This window comes from Squalius cephalus, assembly GCF_949319135.1.
Source record: "Squalius cephalus genome assembly, chromosome: 3".
Classification (NCBI taxonomy): domain Eukaryota; kingdom Metazoa; phylum Chordata; class Actinopteri; order Cypriniformes; family Leuciscidae; genus Squalius; species Squalius cephalus.
Window position 1 is genome coordinate 51,727,695 of NC_137124.1, and position 17,679 is coordinate 51,745,373.

At 35.6% G+C, this 17,679-nt stretch overlaps 2 protein-coding genes across 2 annotated transcripts in view; one reads left to right on the forward strand and one right to left on the reverse strand.

Annotated features, from left to right (window-relative positions):
* The window catches only part of smchd1 (structural maintenance of chromosomes flexible hinge domain containing 1), a 66,336-nt gene extending 64,831 nt beyond the window's left edge, over window positions 1-1,505 (reverse strand). Inside the window, exons 1-3 of the mRNA XM_079865413.1 lie at window positions 1,084-1,505; window positions 900-975; window positions 228-386 (exon numbers count right to left, since the gene is read on the reverse strand). Coding sequence (XP_079721539.1) covers window positions 228-386; window positions 900-975; window positions 1,084-1,236 — 388 coding nt within the window. The 5' untranslated portion in view covers window positions 1,237-1,505. The remainder of the gene's footprint in view (window positions 1-227; window positions 387-899; window positions 976-1,083) is intronic.
* Window positions 1,506-2,364: 859 nt separating this feature from the next.
* On the forward strand, window positions 2,365-12,737 carry mettl4 (methyltransferase 4, N6-adenosine). Its single transcript, XM_079866885.1, has 8 exons — window positions 2,365-2,772; window positions 2,917-2,982; window positions 4,022-4,376; window positions 6,970-7,039; window positions 7,161-7,335; window positions 9,949-10,055; window positions 10,145-10,230; window positions 12,052-12,737. Exons 1-8 carry the CDS (start codon window positions 2,500-2,502, stop codon window positions 12,225-12,227), a joined length of 1,308 nt encoding a protein of 435 aa, XP_079723011.1. The 5' UTR covers window positions 2,365-2,499; the 3' UTR covers window positions 12,228-12,737.
* The last annotated feature ends 4,942 nt before the right edge of the window (window positions 12,738-17,679 follow it).

Sequence of the window (17,679 nt, forward strand, 5' to 3'; positions counted from 1 at the left end):
CATTTCCTGTGATAATAAAAGTAAATAATCAAATATATTAATAAATAAAAAAGTAAATTAAGGATAGAATAAAAGAGCAGAAAAGTAAAAAAAAAGCCCCCCCACACACACACTGCACGATAATATTGTGTTTCAGCGATCTCACACACTAACGATAGGATGATTTGACTATGAGGATGTATGTGTATATGTATGCCAGCACGGCAGAGGTGAGTGTGCAAACTTACGCAACGCTTTCTGTCCTTCACTAGCGTAGTACTCATACATGCCACATTGCACTAGAGTATGGTAGTGCGGCAGAAACTCAATCCGCTCTTGAATCGCCATAGGCAGCTCCTGATTCACAGACTTCAACAGTTGCAAGGTTTTCCCATCAGCCAGCTCCTCTGTTACATCAAAACACAAACAAATCCATATCAGTACATGAAAAAGTCATTTTTAAAAAACAACTAAATTAACAAACGTCAATAATAATTTTAAATATACATTTAAAAAAACATTTTCATTTTTGTAATACATTTTTGAAAAATATACTGTATATTTAAAAAAAAAAATAACATAAAAAATGAACATATGTATATTAAAAACACTTTATTTAGTTTTACATTTTTTAAATAAAACTAAAACTACACTGAAAATTTTGAAAATAAGTAAAATACAATATTTAACTTAAAAGCATGAGATATTTTCTTGACTCCCAGTCAACTTTACAGTTTTGAAATAAAATAGAAATTATATGAAAATGAAAATAAATAAATAAATAGAATATTTATTTAAAAACGTTGAAAGCTCTTACTGTTAACATATGTAAATACAATACTATTTACCGGTTTGACCCGCAAAAATATATACATTAAAAAAAATGCAACCAATAAAATGATAGCTTTCACAGCTCTTACTGTAAAGTTCTTCGTCAATCTCTTTTCGGTCCGTCGTGCTAATAACGAAAGTCTCGTTTGTCGACAGTGAAAACTCCTAAAATGAAAAGAAAACTGCTAAATGTGCCTGTTAACAAGATGTATGACAGATGGCATGACACTGCGTGCGGGTAATTTACCCTGGTAAACAGAGCAGCTGTTTTACCTGTCTCAGAGCCTGAAGAAAGCCATTGTAATCGATGTTCGCGACGTCTAGCGTCCTCCCCGGCGCTGCGCTGCTGTCCGGGCGACAGTCATAAACACACACCGATTTCGAGGTCTTTTCCCCCCGGTCTCTCTCCGCTCCGGCCTCGGTCATGTTCGTTTCGTCACACGTTACTGCGTAGCCAGCAACCCCTGATACAGAAACAAACAGAAACTCATCGCTTCCTCACTGACATGTTTATCTTGAGGTTTAGATTTGTTCTGTCGTTCACCGGGCTAATATATATGCTAATATTCACGTGGAACGAAGTAATTTGATGGAGGATGTAAACTTAAAGATTTCGCGCCAGGAACATCAGCCCAAATTCCTCTAGTTCGTGTGCAGCATCCTTCCTTACTTCTTCTATAGTATTTTATTATGGCGATTAGCAAAAAGCTTTTTGATGCATTACCGCCTCCTACCGGGATGGAGTGTGAAGAAGAAAAAGAAGAATGTTGATGTTATTATTATTTTATATACATTTATACAATAATAATAATACATATGCAAACACTTATAACGAATAAAATTATTCTTACTTGCTATTTTCATCTAATTTTATAACTTAAGAATAAAGTTAAGAATATTTTGCATCCCCAAAATTCTTTTTTTTTTTTGTCTTAAGATTGTTCGAAAATGCTCTAGCAAATTATTGTAAATGACCTCTTATAGTTAGAATATAGCATCCAATGTGTCTTAAGTGTAAATGTAAGATATTTAATAAATTTGTTTCAAATATTAAATATAATGGCCAAATGTACTGGAGGTGACTTTCCATTCCTTATTAGCGCTCGGAGTTGATCACAGTTTGTGGACTTCTGCTCGTGAGGTTCACTTGGGAGTTGCCTAAAATCATGATTTTTAAATATATAATTATGACATATAAAATGAATATAAAAGTAATAATTATGACACACTAAAGTTGAAATTTAAAAGTCATAATTATGGCATTAAAAATTTAATTATGTCTTAAAAAAAATTTAAATTATCATTATTATCATAATTTTGACTGTAATAATTTTACTTTAAAATGTCTGTCATGACTCATAATTTCGGCATGTCGTAACTTAGACTTTTTAATCTCATAATTATGACTTAATATGTCATACTTTTAATGTCATAATTATTACTTTTTATAATTGAGATTTACAAAAGCATGATTTTCCCCATTCTGGCTTGACGTTGATTGTCCACACTAGTCCAGTCGGTGGCAGTAATGCGCCAAAAGCAAGCTTGCCAACCGCAATTAAACATTAAAAGAAGAAGCAGCAGCAGCATTTATGTATGCTGAAATGAGATGAAACCTTTTTATATATATATAGTATATGAATGAAACCGTTGGGATAATTTGACAGTCATTATTCTTGTATTGTGTAAATGTCTATTGTGTGTGGGAACTCGTGGGGCTGGCTGGTGGACTCTTGCACTCACATAGATGAGGGTTTGCAGCGCTGTGTTTGTTATAATAGTGCTGGGCTTGAAAAGCCGACATACTTCAAAAACTGCTTCAAGAGGGAATATTTTAATATTTTGAAGCCCCACATTCAAATTCGACAAAACACAGATATCTTGACAGGCAGTATTCCGTTACACACGGCAAAAAATAGCACTGGTGATGAACTTGCAAAGATTGATCTTCAAACACGAAAGGTATACAACGGAAAAAAAGCGACACAAAGCAAGACATATTTATTGTTGCTGTTATTATTTTATTTGATATACTGTGCTCGATTATAGGGTCTTTGGAGATTGCTGTGTGACTCTTAACAGTTTTTTTATTTTTTTTATTTGCAGAAACGAAAAAGAAAGCAGCGTGATCTCAATGCAGGGGAGTTAGATGCCCATATTTATCATGGAAAGGTGACATGCTTTATTTCTTTCTTAAAAACCCCGTGTCAACAAAACTTCTGTACAGATTTCTATTGTATTTTCATAACAATGTCATCATTTGGAACTTAATGGGAACAAATTAGATCAAATTTAGCGATCTTGTTTAGAGTTCTTTTGGATGTTGTCTAATATTTGTGTGCCATTATTATTTTTAGTTAAACACACAGCTAAAGTAGTTTGCAGGCAGGTTTCGACCGCATTAGTTCCATATCACTTCGCTAAATGATTTCAGTTTTTCAAAGGTCCTTCCAGACTAAAACAACAGCAAAATAACCAAAACCCACAACGACACTCACCTAGCAAATAAATATAGTAGACAATTAAAATGAAAAATTATTTCCAAGTTTTTTGCCATAAAAGTATATTTTATTATGTACAGAAACTGTATGCACTGTACGAAGATCTTTTTAATGAAAGCTGAGGGCTTTTTGTCTCTCCATTGACAACTATGCAACCACCACTTCCAAGCACCAGAAAGGTAGTAAAGGCATCATTAAAGTAATCCATGTGACCAAAGTGGTTAAACCTCAGTTTTATGAAGTGACGTGGGTGATTTGCATGTTGGAGATTAATATTTTGTAAATAAAGTGCTAAATTATGAGATCAAAGATGAACGAAAGTCTTATGGGTGTGGAATGACATTAGAGTGAGTAATTAATGACAGATTTATTTTATTTTTTCTATTTTTGGTGAGCTTTCAGAATTTCATTCGACCTCACTTATTTTCATAACCAACTGCATTAATGACCTAAAAATGTGACTTTTTGAAACTAACATTTAAATGACATTTGATTCCTTGCTCATATTAACCACCTCATCAGGTCCTCATTATTTCATCTTCGCCATATTACTTGTCTTGTTTCATAAATGTTGTAAATCTTTTATCAGTGCATACTAAAATGGATCCTTTAGGATTTGGTTTTTGCTTGCCGTTCTAGCATACAGATTTCCTCTCTCACACACACACTCTCTTTTTGTGCATGCGTTGTTATGATTTTGTTCTTCTCAGGTCAGGTCAGTGGTTCTGGAGGGCTCTCAGGCTCTTCTGGAAGCCGGACGTCAGTGTGGATACTTGACCGAAGCTTTGAACACACCGCCCTCTGAATCCCTGCCAACACACGAGTGCCAGCTTGCTGCCTTATGTGACATGGCCAAACAGCTCCCATTAACAGACGAGTCTGTGGCACCAGTGCAGACGCTGAACGGAGATGGTCTGGATCCACCACTTGACCTATTCTCATACATCACAGAAAACCCATTCGACTGTGCTTATGAGGTCACGCTGATGAGGGAGAAGTATCTATTGCCCCCCCGCAGCCGATTCCTGTTGTCTGACATCACACGTATGCATCCACTTGTCAACAGTGAGTTTTAATTTACTATTCTATTACATAATAGAGTATTTTCTATGTTATGTAGAGCAGCTTAAAGCTTTCAAGACCAGTGTTATTTTAGTATTATTTCTATACTATTATAGTATTTATTAATATTTTGAATTAGTTTTTATTTTATGTTGCGGTCTAATTTGAATAATTTCAGGGTAAAAATAAGTTTCCATTGGTTAACGTTAGTTAATTGCATTAGTTAACATTAACTTAAAAAAAAAAATTCTAAAGCATTTATTAATCTTAGGTAGGGCTGTCAAACGATTAATCGCGATTAATCGCATCCAAAATAAAAGTTTGTTTTTACATAATATATGTGTGTGTACGGTGTATAATTATTTTCTATATATAAATACACACACATGCATGTATATATTTAAGAAATATTTGCATGTATATACTGTGTATATATATTTATATTATATATAATTTATATTATATATAAATATTTTACATATAAATAACACATTTTTCTTAAATATATATGCATGTGTGTGTATTTATATATAGAAAATAATTATACTCCATACACACACATATATTATGTAAACACAAACTTTTATTTTGGATGCGATTAATCGCGATTAATCGTTTGACAGCCCTAATCTTAGGTAAAATTAAATTGAACATTTACTAATACAGAATATTATTAGAATCAAAAGTATCTGTTGTTATTATATAATGGACCTGAGCTAACATGAATTAACAAACAGTTGTATTTTTATAAACTAACATTAACAAAGATTATTAAATACTGTAACATATTGTTACTTATTCTTAGTTATTACATGACTCTGTGGAATACTTGATTCTGATTGGTCAATAGTGGCATCCAGCGGTAAGTTATTCCCAAATAACAACCGCTCAAAACAGATAACACCGGCTCATCCGGGTTACAGAAGTCAGCAGTGCTATATGCCTGCTAGGAACGTTTTTTCTTCGTGGAAGTTTTGTATTTGGTGAGCTAATAAAGTATTCAAACTCAGTCGAATCAATATTTTGTGTACAGTTATTTAATTATGGACTCGCTCTCTCTTGTTTCATACAAACACAGCTGCTGCCATTTTGTGACTTGTTTTGTACACTGTTGGATTATGAGATACTAACAGTTACGAATTTAAAACAGTTTAATCTGAAATCAATATATCTTATCCCCATAATTATTTATGTGGTGAAATGCTGTGTAATAAGTGGTGTGACTGTATACCGTATCCCTTAAATGTCGGTCTAGCTTGAACTTTCCGCGCTAGCAACTGCTCTCCGCGGAAGCTTTGTGTTTAATGCCTAATAAAATATTTCGTTCCAATCAATATTTTGTGGCAAGTACCTGTGTAATAAGCGGAGGTCCTCATCACCCTTTCTGGGGTTATTTTGAGAGAACCACCGGCCGGATGTACATTATCCCTTACTTAAAGGGTTACTTCAGGATTTAGCATTAAGCTTTGTATTAGTAGAAAACCTGTAGTATTTTCGAATTACCATGCTTTCCACCCTCATATCCCCCTGAGAGGAGAGATTTATGTATTTTTTGTCTGGAAAAAATCCTCCGATGACGCAAAAATCGTCATTTTGCGTCATCGGAGGATTTTCTGGCCAGAGGCTAAAGACTACAGCCAGTAGATGGCGTTGTTCCGCATGTTTTCAGCCCACCCATAGAGGGTGGGATCTCACTCACAGAATGTACACAGTGTCAGCCGTCTTTCTTTGGAAGCTAAGCTTGCAGGCTCTTGTTCTGTGGAGAAAGCTGAATAGTAGGAGAAAGCTGAGTAAGTAGGGAAAACCATCCTCCTTTTCCCGGACTTGTCCGGCGGGCGAGATCGTTCAAAATGTCCGGGATTCGGCTTTTGCTTTCTGCGGTCGCCATTCATTGTTTACATGCAGCTCACCTTTTGTTTCAATCTAACTGAATTCATTCCGATTGGTGAATCTGAATGTAGTGTTTACATGAACGCTAAACAAGTGATCGTTTGATGTGCGTTTTACCATTGCTAAGAAAATTCCCGCTCCTCCGTGAGAGATGCGAGACCCGGCGCGTCACAGTAATGACACAACCGGCCTCGCGCCGTTCTCCCGCGGCCGTCAGCCTCGTCCTGCTCGCCACAGTAAACATTATGAATGGCGACTGTAGAACGCAAAAGCCGAATCCCGGACATTTTGGGCGATCTCTAGAGATCCCTGGCAAACTCATCACGTAGGCTAAGCCTTGTTGTTTTCAACTGCGCACTCTTACCGGTAGGCGTGGCCTCCTAAGGCAGCGAAGCAAGTGCATTCTGGGAGTTGTTGTCTTTCATCCACATAAGCCAAAAATACATTTTCTGGCTTTTCTCAGTCTAGAAAGCTCCAAATTCAAAAATTTCTTCACATTTCTTCTACTTAAATGACCTATTTTAAATACACATTCATCTTCCCAGAGGTGAAGTATCCCTTTAATGCATTAACCAAAGTGGGAACTTATTGCAAAGTGTTACCAATTTCAATTTGTTTTAGTCATTTTGTTATACTACTTTAGATGCTTCCAATTTTGCATCATTTTGTTTAGTGAGTTTTGCATATTGCTACATTTTGGCTACAGGTGGAGACAAGTTTGACCTTATCATCCTTGATCCGCCATGGGAAAACAAATCTGTCAAGAGAAGCAACAGGTAACGTGACTCCACATAGACATGCATGCATACCGAGTTAATGTGGCTATGAAATTATTCATTCTCTGCCTGCAATAAGAAACTGCTCTGGCCTGAAATCATATCATGGTATGATTGACAGATACAGTTCTCTGCCGTCTTCTCAGCTCAAGCAGCTTCCTGTGCCAGCACTGGCTGCTCCAGAATGTCTGGTGGTTACGTGGGTAACTAACCGGGCAAAGCATCTGCGTTTCGTCAAAGAAGAGCTCTACCCATACTGGGCAGTTGAAGTGCTAGCAGAGTGGCTCTGGGTCAAGGTACACACAGAACACAACTGCACAAGAAGAGGAAAAGTCCCCTAAAACACTAGCCTGGTTAAAACCAGACCATTCTCAGTAGTAACTGAGTTATGGTCTGGCAAAGCTCCATAGACAAATCATTTCCAAAGGGGCGTCACCAACGGACGTCGCTCAAATGCCTCGTCAAGAGCGATCGTCATCGTGTAAAGCTGCGTCCCAATTCGACTAAGTTACACTACGCCATAAAAGTATGTACTCTTTTTGTGAAGAAAAGGTATTTACTTTTGAATGTGTAGCAAAAAAGTAGGCAACTTTGGGACATACTACTTCGTCATCTTTATCGGACGGATCTGTCGCGTGCATCCTGTCACTTAAACTGCCCTGTCAATCATTGTGTCACAGTTAAAATCCTCTATTAAATCTAATTTAATTTCCTACCGTTTCGGAGAGAAATGTAGTAGCACGTTCATCTGCCAGTGGGTCTTTCATGGACTGTCCTCATGTGTTTGCAATTTGAATATAATAATGCATTTAAAAGTTGAACGGACGTCGCTCAAATGCCTCTGGGCGCAATTGAATAGACCTAAAACCAATCAGAGCGATCGTCATTGTGTAAAGCCCGCCTCAACGTTTCTGATTGGTGGTGCGATTTCTAGGCCATGGAAATGGGCTTGAATGAGCTCTTTGCCAGACTACTTCTCGAGCAAATCTGAATTTGCCGGAAGTTGTCTGGGTTTTCCCAGGCTACTAAAACACTAATTAGGAGGAAGAAACACCTTTAACCCTCTGGTATTCCTCACTTAGGGGTCATACTTATGATACCCTGAGGTCAAAATAGACTGAAGACAATAATCATATTTAGGAAAAAGAATTTTTTTAATTAAATGAATGTTTCAATAATATTTTTTCTTTAATCATTTTGTATTTTGAAGGAAATTTTGTACTCGACAACATTCACCCCTAAATGATGCACAATGTATATCTATATAAAATAAATATTACAAATATTTTGCAATATTTTCAATTAATTCAGTGATTAAGTTAAAAATATAACTTAGATATTTAATATATATATATATATATATATATATATATATATATATATATATACAGGTGCTGGTCATATAATTAGAATATCATCAAAAAGTTGATTTATTTCAGTAATTCCGTTAAAAAAGTGAAACTTGTATATTATATAGACTCATTACATGCAAAGTGAGATATCTCAAGCCTTTATTTGTTATAATTTTGATGATTATGGCTTACAGCTTATGAAAACCACAAAATCAAAATCTCAGAAAATTAGAATATTACATGAAATCTCACAGTAATTACACAGTGATACCATGGTCATTGAACCAGGTTTTGGTTATTCTGGCAGTGTGGGCAGGTGCAAATCCTGCTGGAAAATGAAGGAAGCATGAAGTGCTCTGGAAATGTCCTGGTAGACGGCTGCGTTGACTCTGGATTTAATAAAGCACAGTGGACCAAAGTCCTCTTTTCTGATGAGAGCAAATTTTGCATCTCATTTGGAAACCAACTTAAGGTCCCAGAGTCTGGAGGAAGAATGGAGAGGCACACAATCCAAGATGCTTGAAGTCCAGTGTGAAGTTTCCACAGTCTGTGTTGGTTTGGGGAGCCATGTCATCGGCTGGTGTTGGTCCACTGTGCTGTCCACTCAACGCAGCCGTCTACCAGGACATTTCCAGAGCACTTCATGCTTCCTTCAGCAGACAAGCTTTATGGAGATGCTTCCTTCATTTTCCAGCAGGATTTGCACCTGCCCACACTGCCAGAATAACCAAAACCTGGTTCAATGACCATGGGATTACTGTGTAATTACTGTGTGATTTCATGTAATATTCTAATTTTCTGAGATTTTGATTTTGTGGTTTTCATAAGCTGTAAGCCATAATCATCAAAATTATAACAAATAAAGGCTTGAAATATCTCACTTTGCATGTAACGAGTCTATATAATATACAAGTTTCACTTTTTGAATGGAATAACTGAAATAAATCAACTTTTTGATGATATTCTAATTATATGACCAGCACCTGTATATATATATAGGGATGTGTATTCCTTTGTTGCTTGTAATAGTATTTTCAGACATAATTATTTTTATTAGATTTTGCATCTTTGTGGACCATTTTACCTTTTCTAATCATTTCCACACACACGCACGTTCATATAGCAATTGCCAAAAAATCAGCAAGTTTCAAACCATTCTGATGAAGTAAAAAACAAAACAAAAAAAAACAACTTTTTTTTTTTTGTCTAACATGATTGAAGACCACCAGATGGTTAAGGGGACAGTTCACCCAAAATTCTGTCATAATTTACTCATTCTCATGTTGTTCCAAACCTGTATCACATTTGTTCATTTTCAAAACACAAACCAGGTCATTTTTAATAAAACCTGAGAGATTTCTATCCATCCATTGAAAGTTCATTCAAAATGTTGACGCTTCAAAAAGGTTCATAAAGCCTTCTGAAGTAACTAATGGGTTTTCATAAAGTAACAACAAAACTTCATAATTAATTACTTGATTTAAGGAGGACTGCAATAATGTAATGTAACACACCAACACTGCTCAGCTTGTGATGACATTTTGTCTGAATCTCCAGGTGACCCGAACAGGGGAGTTTGTGTTTCCTCTGGATTCGCAGCACAAGAAGCCGTATGAAGTGCTGGTGCTTGGCAGGTATCGCTCTCGCACTGACCACACAGTCAGGTAATGTGTGTATGTTTCACATTGGAGTCTTCTTTCCTTCCATCTTTTTGTATTGTAATCTCCAAAACTTCCAAAATTGTGTGTTCCAGGTCTTTAGCAGTGGATGAGCTTCCAGAGCAACGGCTTCTGTTCAGCGTCCCCTCAGTGCTGCACTCTCATAAGCCTTCGTTGTCAGGTGCACACGCTTAAAACAAATCTGTGCTTCTGCAATACAAGCTCATTTGTGGTTCATATATCAGATTATACTTCATTTTGGTCTCTGCCTGCCTATCCTTTTGAAAAGGTAGCACTTTTTGTACTCATGAAGAGAATGCACTTTAAAAAACGTAATGGTTTTAGAGACTCAATTGAACTGCATGTTAATTGCAATCAAATGGAAATGAATTCTATTTTAAATAAATAAAATGTTAGCTGAATTTCGAAGTGCTTTTTGACCTTAAGTAGGACTTGAGTACATTTTGATATGCAATTTATTTAATTGTATTGTTATTTAAATATGTATACTGATGAATGTACAAATACATGTTGTGTATTTAAATATAATTGTAATACACATTTGTAATGAACTTGCATTTTAGTACATATAGGCCTTGTTTCACAGACAGGGCTTAGATTAAACCAGGATTAGGCTTTAGTTCAATTGGGACAAATAAAATGTGCATCTTGAGACAAAACAATGACATTAACATATTTTAAGATCTGTCAGTGCAAGTTGCTTTCACTTACAAAACTAGGCTTAACCCTTGTCTGTGAAACTGGGGTTAAAATAATATTTATTAACATTTATTAATAATTATATTAAAGGTCCCGTTCTTCGTGATCCCATGTTTCAAACTTTAGTTAGTGTGTAATGTTGTTGTTAGAGTATAAATAATATCTGTAAAATTATAAAGCTCAAAGTTCAATGCCAAGTGAGATATTTTATTTAACAGAAGTCGCCTACAGTGAACGGCTCGTTTGGACTACATCCCTCTACTTCCTTCTTTAATGACGTCACTAACCTCCGCCCACAGGAATACACAAAAAAGGGGGCGTGGTCTTGTTGCGCTCCCACGGAGAAGAGGGAGAGTTGCGTTTGTAGAGTGTGTTTGTCTCCATGTCGTCAAGACGCTGTTATTTTCATCCCGGAGTCCAGGTCTACTCGATCCTCTTCATCAATGTTCTCCGGGTCTGATTCCGGCTCAAACTGATAGGGTAATATTAAAGACATGTTTACAATAACACTGAGCGCATGCATCTCCACGTTATGGTAAGAGGCGTGACCTTTCCGGGCAACGTGCGCTGAGCTGCTGTCGAATCACAACACAGGAACCGCTGACACAATCAGAACTCGTTACGTATTTCTGAAGGAGGGACTTCATAGAACAAGGAAGTCATCAGCCCGTTCTTAGGACAGTGAAAACAGCGGTATACAGATAAGTAAATTGTGTGGAAAAATACTGTTTTTTTACACGCGAAACATCAACACATGTTATATTGCACACTGTAAACACAATCAAAGCTTCAAAAACACACGAAAAACGGGACCTTTAACTTTAAATGTGATATTGAATAACACACTACAGTTGAAATTATAATAAGGTACTTTACATGTGCTTTAGTAGGCTATGTAAGACAACACTTCTTTTTTAAAGCATGACAAAGGATTATCAAAACATGACCTAACTTTTAATTTGACATTCTTACAAACTGCATTTTTTAAGTGTACTTAAGTTTGTTAAGAAACATAGTGAATCAGTGATGAAAGTGTACTCTCTTTAAATACTCTTAAGTGGCCTTTTATTTCATTACTGTTATATTATCTGCAAGTACAGTTTCTTAACAATATTCTTTTAAGATTTGAAGTACAAGTGCAAATTAAGCGCACTTCTTTTTCACACAAGTGCATATTCTGCGTATCTATGGGATGTTTTGCCCTGCTGATGTTGAGGGTCCGGGTCTGCAAACTTCCCTGATTTCTAGTTTTCGTGCTAATTCTTTCTCTTTTGTACTACAGCTGTGCTCAAGCCATACATCAGCCACAAGCCCAAGTGTTTAGAGTTGTTTGCCCGAAGTCTTCAGTGTGACTGGACCAGCTGGGGAAACGAAGTCATCAAGTTCCAGCACAGCAGTTATTTTACCAGAGAGAGGGCCGAGGATCCGGCCAGGACATCCGAAACACTTGCACAGTAGCTCATGGACTTTTTTACAAGAATACAAGAAACTAGTATAAGAAAGTTTGTATTATATACATGGATATGAACTTTCAGTTCACCATGTAAAATGCAGTACAATTGTGTTTTCATCTGAATAGTGTGTTTTATACCAAGCAGAAACAACAATATTTTTGTATAAAAATGTATGCAAAGAGTACTGTCTCTTGCATTTTAGTAATTCGTTATGGGGCTCCACAATAAGGATTTTTCCTTTCTGCGAGCCTGGTCTGGCCAGTAGTTGGGATTGTACTTGGCCTTCCAATAATGTGTCTGTTTTTAGAAATTTTTAAGTATGTGTGTCAGAAATGTTATGGTATTTTCAGAAATAAATTTGTGTTTTTTGAGTTTAACAAATGGACCTGCCCTTTGTGCGCTAACTGTTTGACTTCCATTGTCTCATGATGGTTGCAGAAATTATGGATCAAAATGTTAACTGTAAAACCTCTTTAACTAATATTTGCCATTAAACTTTATATGAAAACATTTTATTATTTTTGTGCTGTGGTTGTTTCAATATTGTTTCCACTATTTAGTTCTATTCTGTGTTTTATCATTTTGTTTGTATACTTAGTCTCATTACACCAGTCTTGGTTAAGTTATACGGGCTGTGACAAGGATGCCTTAAATTTGATTGAATTATAAATATTTTTGATAAACTAATTCACTTTTATTTTAGCAGGTTCCTTGAGATTACAATCTCTCGTTTTTTTTAAACAGCCTAAATAAATGGTATTAAATATTAGAAAAATAGGCATAAAACAAATGGGCAAGTGTGAAAAGAGCAAATTATGTTGAACTCGAGAACGAAATAAACTGGGTAAATTTACTAAGTACACATTACACTGACACTAGTCTACATTTTTATTGAAGTGTTCCAAAAAGAGGCAGGAAATATGAAAGGCCTTTTCCTTGTATGATAATAAAACGATTAAAGAACTGCAAAACTAAATGGAAATATAGAGGCAATACATAATGAAAGAGACAAGGTTTTTGTTTCAAGCAGTTGAAGTGTTTTTTTTAATGTGCAAAATCATTTCAATCTATTTCATATTATAAAATGATGACGTTTCTTGATTTTTTGAGTTTGTCATGACTCAAAAGTCAAGGTACAGGTTTGTCACCATATTTTGAGAGTGACCTTTTTATTAAATTGTTTTCTAATCATTTATTTGATATTGGGGAAACAAAAAAGTACTAGGGGAACAAATGCATTAGCTATCTTTCCTATTTTGTTTTTGGGCATTTTTGAATTGTGACCAAAGCCCATTCAGGTTCATCCACATTCCCTATGAGCCGTGCATGATGATATATTTAACAAGCATCTCTTCCATTATTAAAATCTTTTTAAATCATCTTCAGAAATTCACTAGGCTAATAAATTATTTGTAACTTAATGTTATCTATAGTCACTATACATTTCCTTTTTTTTTCTATGAACCTAAATAAATCCAGAAGAGTGGAATTAATGTTTTAGGGCAGGATCTTGTAAGTTGGCAAATGCCATCATGCCCATATTCTCAAAAACAATAAACAAAGCAATGCAGAAAGTGAAAGGTAAATGTTTGTGTTTCTAAGACCTGACATTCTGTCAATTGATGTGGAGACAAGTGGACATGGAATTGCAAGTTTAATTGAAATAAACAAATAAATAAATATGCTGTCGACATGATTGACAGGAGAAGAAAATATACGCCAACTTCACAATCATTGATGCATGACTGAAATCCATTGCTTGACACTTCCACCTAAAATAACCCTTATTAATGAGAACAGGCTTTTTGTGTCTGCTTCCCCTTTTCATTAAAAGAATTGATCATATTTTCCATTTCGATGTCAGTTAGGGTTGTAAGATAGCACAATGTGAATAAAATAATACCATAAAACAATTAACCCCTGCAATATCAACAAGCAATATTAATATCCTGTAGACCGTTCCATTTCATTATGATTAAAAGGAGTATCAATCATACATACTGTATATATATGGTATCAATAATGTCAAAAATGTGATGTGCAGTCAAATGTGAGTTGTTTAAACGGGTGTTCTCACCGATACACTTGTCGTGTCTTTTATTGTATTAATATTATTAAGTACATTTAGGATTTGAAGTGCACATTCAACTTCTTTTTCACAAACATTTTTCAAATAACCATGAACATTTAAATACAATAAAACAATACACAATATAACAGATATCAAACACATTAAAGAGCAAAAGAACACAATAAAAAATTACATTTTCAATCTTTTCTGGGCAAATTTTTACATTTTTGTACATTCAGTTATTTTTGGTCTTATGGGTTATATGTTAATTGTTATGTGAAATAGCTTTTTTCGGGAAGTCCTAAATAAAAAAAACAATATGAAATTTCTGATCCCTCTTATTATTTTTGAATTATCAGTATTTTGCAGATTCCGAGTGTAAACTGTAAATGTTTTAAACGCCTGCATTGGGTGGTGTGTCACAGAAATAAAGTGTACATCGTCTATATGTGTGCAGTTTTTGGAGAAATGAAGATGACAAGGAGACCTTTATTAAATTTGTGTTGCGACTGAGATGTGTGTGACTTGTGAGTGTGTATCTACCCACAGTGGCAACAGGGGTTCTTTCTCACTATGCAGAAGGGCAAATGTCCCAGAATGCCTCTCAGCGAGACAGGCTTGTCACTGCTGTTGACCTCCAACCCCATGGAGCTCTTTCAGCTGACAGAATCCAACACATCAGACGCCTCTTGGTTCCAAACACTATTTGACGTGCCCCTATGGAGGTCAAGAATACATTTTCTCTCAGAATGTCTCAGTCACTTAGAAGCAAAATACTTGCAGTGAGCACATGAAGAGAATACATGACACACAAAGGAAAAAAAGTCCTTGTTTGTGAAAATGTTCACCTGTAGGGTGGTGGACCCCTGTTTGAGGTCACACCTTGTCATAGGTAGTTTATAGGAATACTTCAAATGATTGAACACTTATCAAAACTAGCTGATCATCACATCCTTTAACTCGATACAAGGTCTCCCACATGCCGATCACATTTTTATGATGCAAAAGACACGAGTGTGCCTCGTATTTAGAATAGTCTCTCAGTGTCCACCGTCCGTGAAAAAATATCACGGTTACATAGTACTGATTTACATTACAAAAACAGGTTAAAAAGATGAGCTTTAGTGATCCCTTGTGAAAAGAAGTACACTTTAATATACTTTTAAAATGAGTAGGCTAGTTATGATGAGTTAATAATATACTTCACAAGGATATATTTCAGTGCAAACTGAATGCAATGTTTTCGGACAGAATGTTAAGCGCAATTAAAAGAAAATGCGTTATAGTTTAGGACCCAGTTACTTAAGTACATCTTGTGTCTATACTTTCAGAATTACTTCTATTCTTCTATTCTAAATATGGTTAAAGTGAACTGTTAAATACAGACAAACATTGATGGCAAACTAAAAAAATGCTTTATTGTCAATTCTATTGAAACTTGTATGTCACGTATTTAGGCTATTTTCTAATTACGAAGTTGCAATTTAATTAGGGACGCGCCAATATAAACATTTCGGCCGATACCTATAATCGGTTATGGGCTTTCAAATATAAAGAATTATCGGTATCGGCCGAAATGTTTGTATCGGTGCATCCCTAATTAAATTGCAACTTCGCAATTAGAAAATAGCCTCAATATATGACATACAAGTTTCAATAGAATTGAGGTCACACATATTGGCCCATAAATCTAAATCCAAATTTTTATACAATTTTTGAGAGCCCTATTACAAAAACAAAAGTCTCACCATTAAAAGACATGTCCCAAGCACACAATTATAATGTTCTCAGTATAATTTTATGTAGCCGATATGACAGCACATGTTGCACTTTTTTGAAGTGATTGCAATCATTCAATCATATTTTAAGCAATTCAAAACCATCATGGCGAGTAGTGTGCATCTGAAATGTCTCAGCTGAAGGACATAATCCATTATTTATCGGCTTTAATATACCAGCCAAATTTTCTTATTGGGCCAATAATGATAAAATTAAAAATGAACATATATGGGCCGATACCGATAAGGTGGCCGATATATCGTGCATCCCTAAATTTAACAAATTTAAAATAGGCCTAAGTGAACTTTAAATGTATTATTGAATAATATGACTATGTTAGTCAATGCATCAAAATATCACATTTAACTTAAACGTACAGTATGGAATTTTTCGCCGCTAGGGGTCGCTAACCTCTTTACAATAACAAAGGCGTAGTGACGCAACATTTGCTAAGAATTATGGATCTTGTCGTCAACGTCAAGCCGACCGATCTAATAATGTTTATGGATGACTGAATACATCGATGCTTTTATCACTGTGATATGAAGCAGTTCGGGATTGCTAAGAGACAGCTATCAGCTCCACACGCGATGCGAGTCCCGCGGATATAAAAGGAATATGGACATTTCATTCTACCGAACTACACGCAGTGCAGAATTACAACTCACAGGTCAGTTTATTAGACAAATTAAACTTGTGAGGTAACGCAGCGCTGTTTTACTTGGTCTAACATTACACTATCACACTAAACTGCATTTAAATGTGTTGAAATGTATGTGTTAGTTTGTCTGTATGAGACTAGCAGTAAGCTAGATCAACATTAGAATAACATACAGATCATATTCTAACATTTTATCATTGTTGAACTATATAACATTGATTAGTTTTATGTAAATGTGCTCACCTGTTTAATAAAGTACATGTAGGAGCGGTCGAAGTCTCGGACGTGGAGCTCTCGTTTATATACTGTCCATGGGAGCTCTAGGCATCTCGAATACACCTTGCTGATATTGATTCTCGTTTTAGTTCTCCTTTTTTATCCAAAGTCTGCTTGCCATGGTCCATAATGTTTGAACGAAACAACAACAGCGTGCAAATAGACATTGCGAACTACACAGTTGTCTGCGTCTGTCGCTTTGGTTACTATCAGAGGGCTCTGGTTCATAGCTCTGGTTGCTATGGCAGTACGAGCGGAAACCAGAGACAACACAGATATGATGCCATTGACTGCGACAAAACGGAAATAAAGAAACGGGACGTGTCTTCGAATTAAATTACAAATTTCTCCTGGTTTGAAAGTTGTTGGAAACAGTCGGGATAATGTAAGTACACAACTAAAAAAATATATATAACATAGATATAGTGATTTTTGCTATTTTTAAAGCAAAAAAGTTACATATTGTGCCTTTAAGTTAACTCAACTAATTTGCTCCAATTAAAGTCAACTCAAATACTTTTTTCCCCATCTGAGTAATAGGTAGTATTTTGAACTTGAAAATGAATGTCAAGGCAATTAAAGATTGTTTGGGATTTAGCAATGCAGGCGGTTACAATCATTGTTCTTTCCTCTTCTTTCGTTCTGTTTGATTTTCAAAGCTACATGATA

Bases quoted from the DNA above. Each gene is read 5' to 3' on its own strand.
- mettl4 (XM_079866885.1), top strand. From the start codon at position 2,500: ATGTCTATTGTGTGTGGGAACTCGTGGGGCTGGCTGGTGGACTCTTGC. The intron at 2,983-4,021 runs GTGACATGCTTT...TGTTCTTCTCAG, and splicing joins CCCATATTTATCATGGAAAG to GTCAGGTCAGTGGTTCTGGA. The intron at 7,336-9,948 runs GTACACACAGAA...CTGAATCTCCAG, and splicing joins CAGAGTGGCTCTGGGTCAAG to GTGACCCGAACAGGGGAGTT.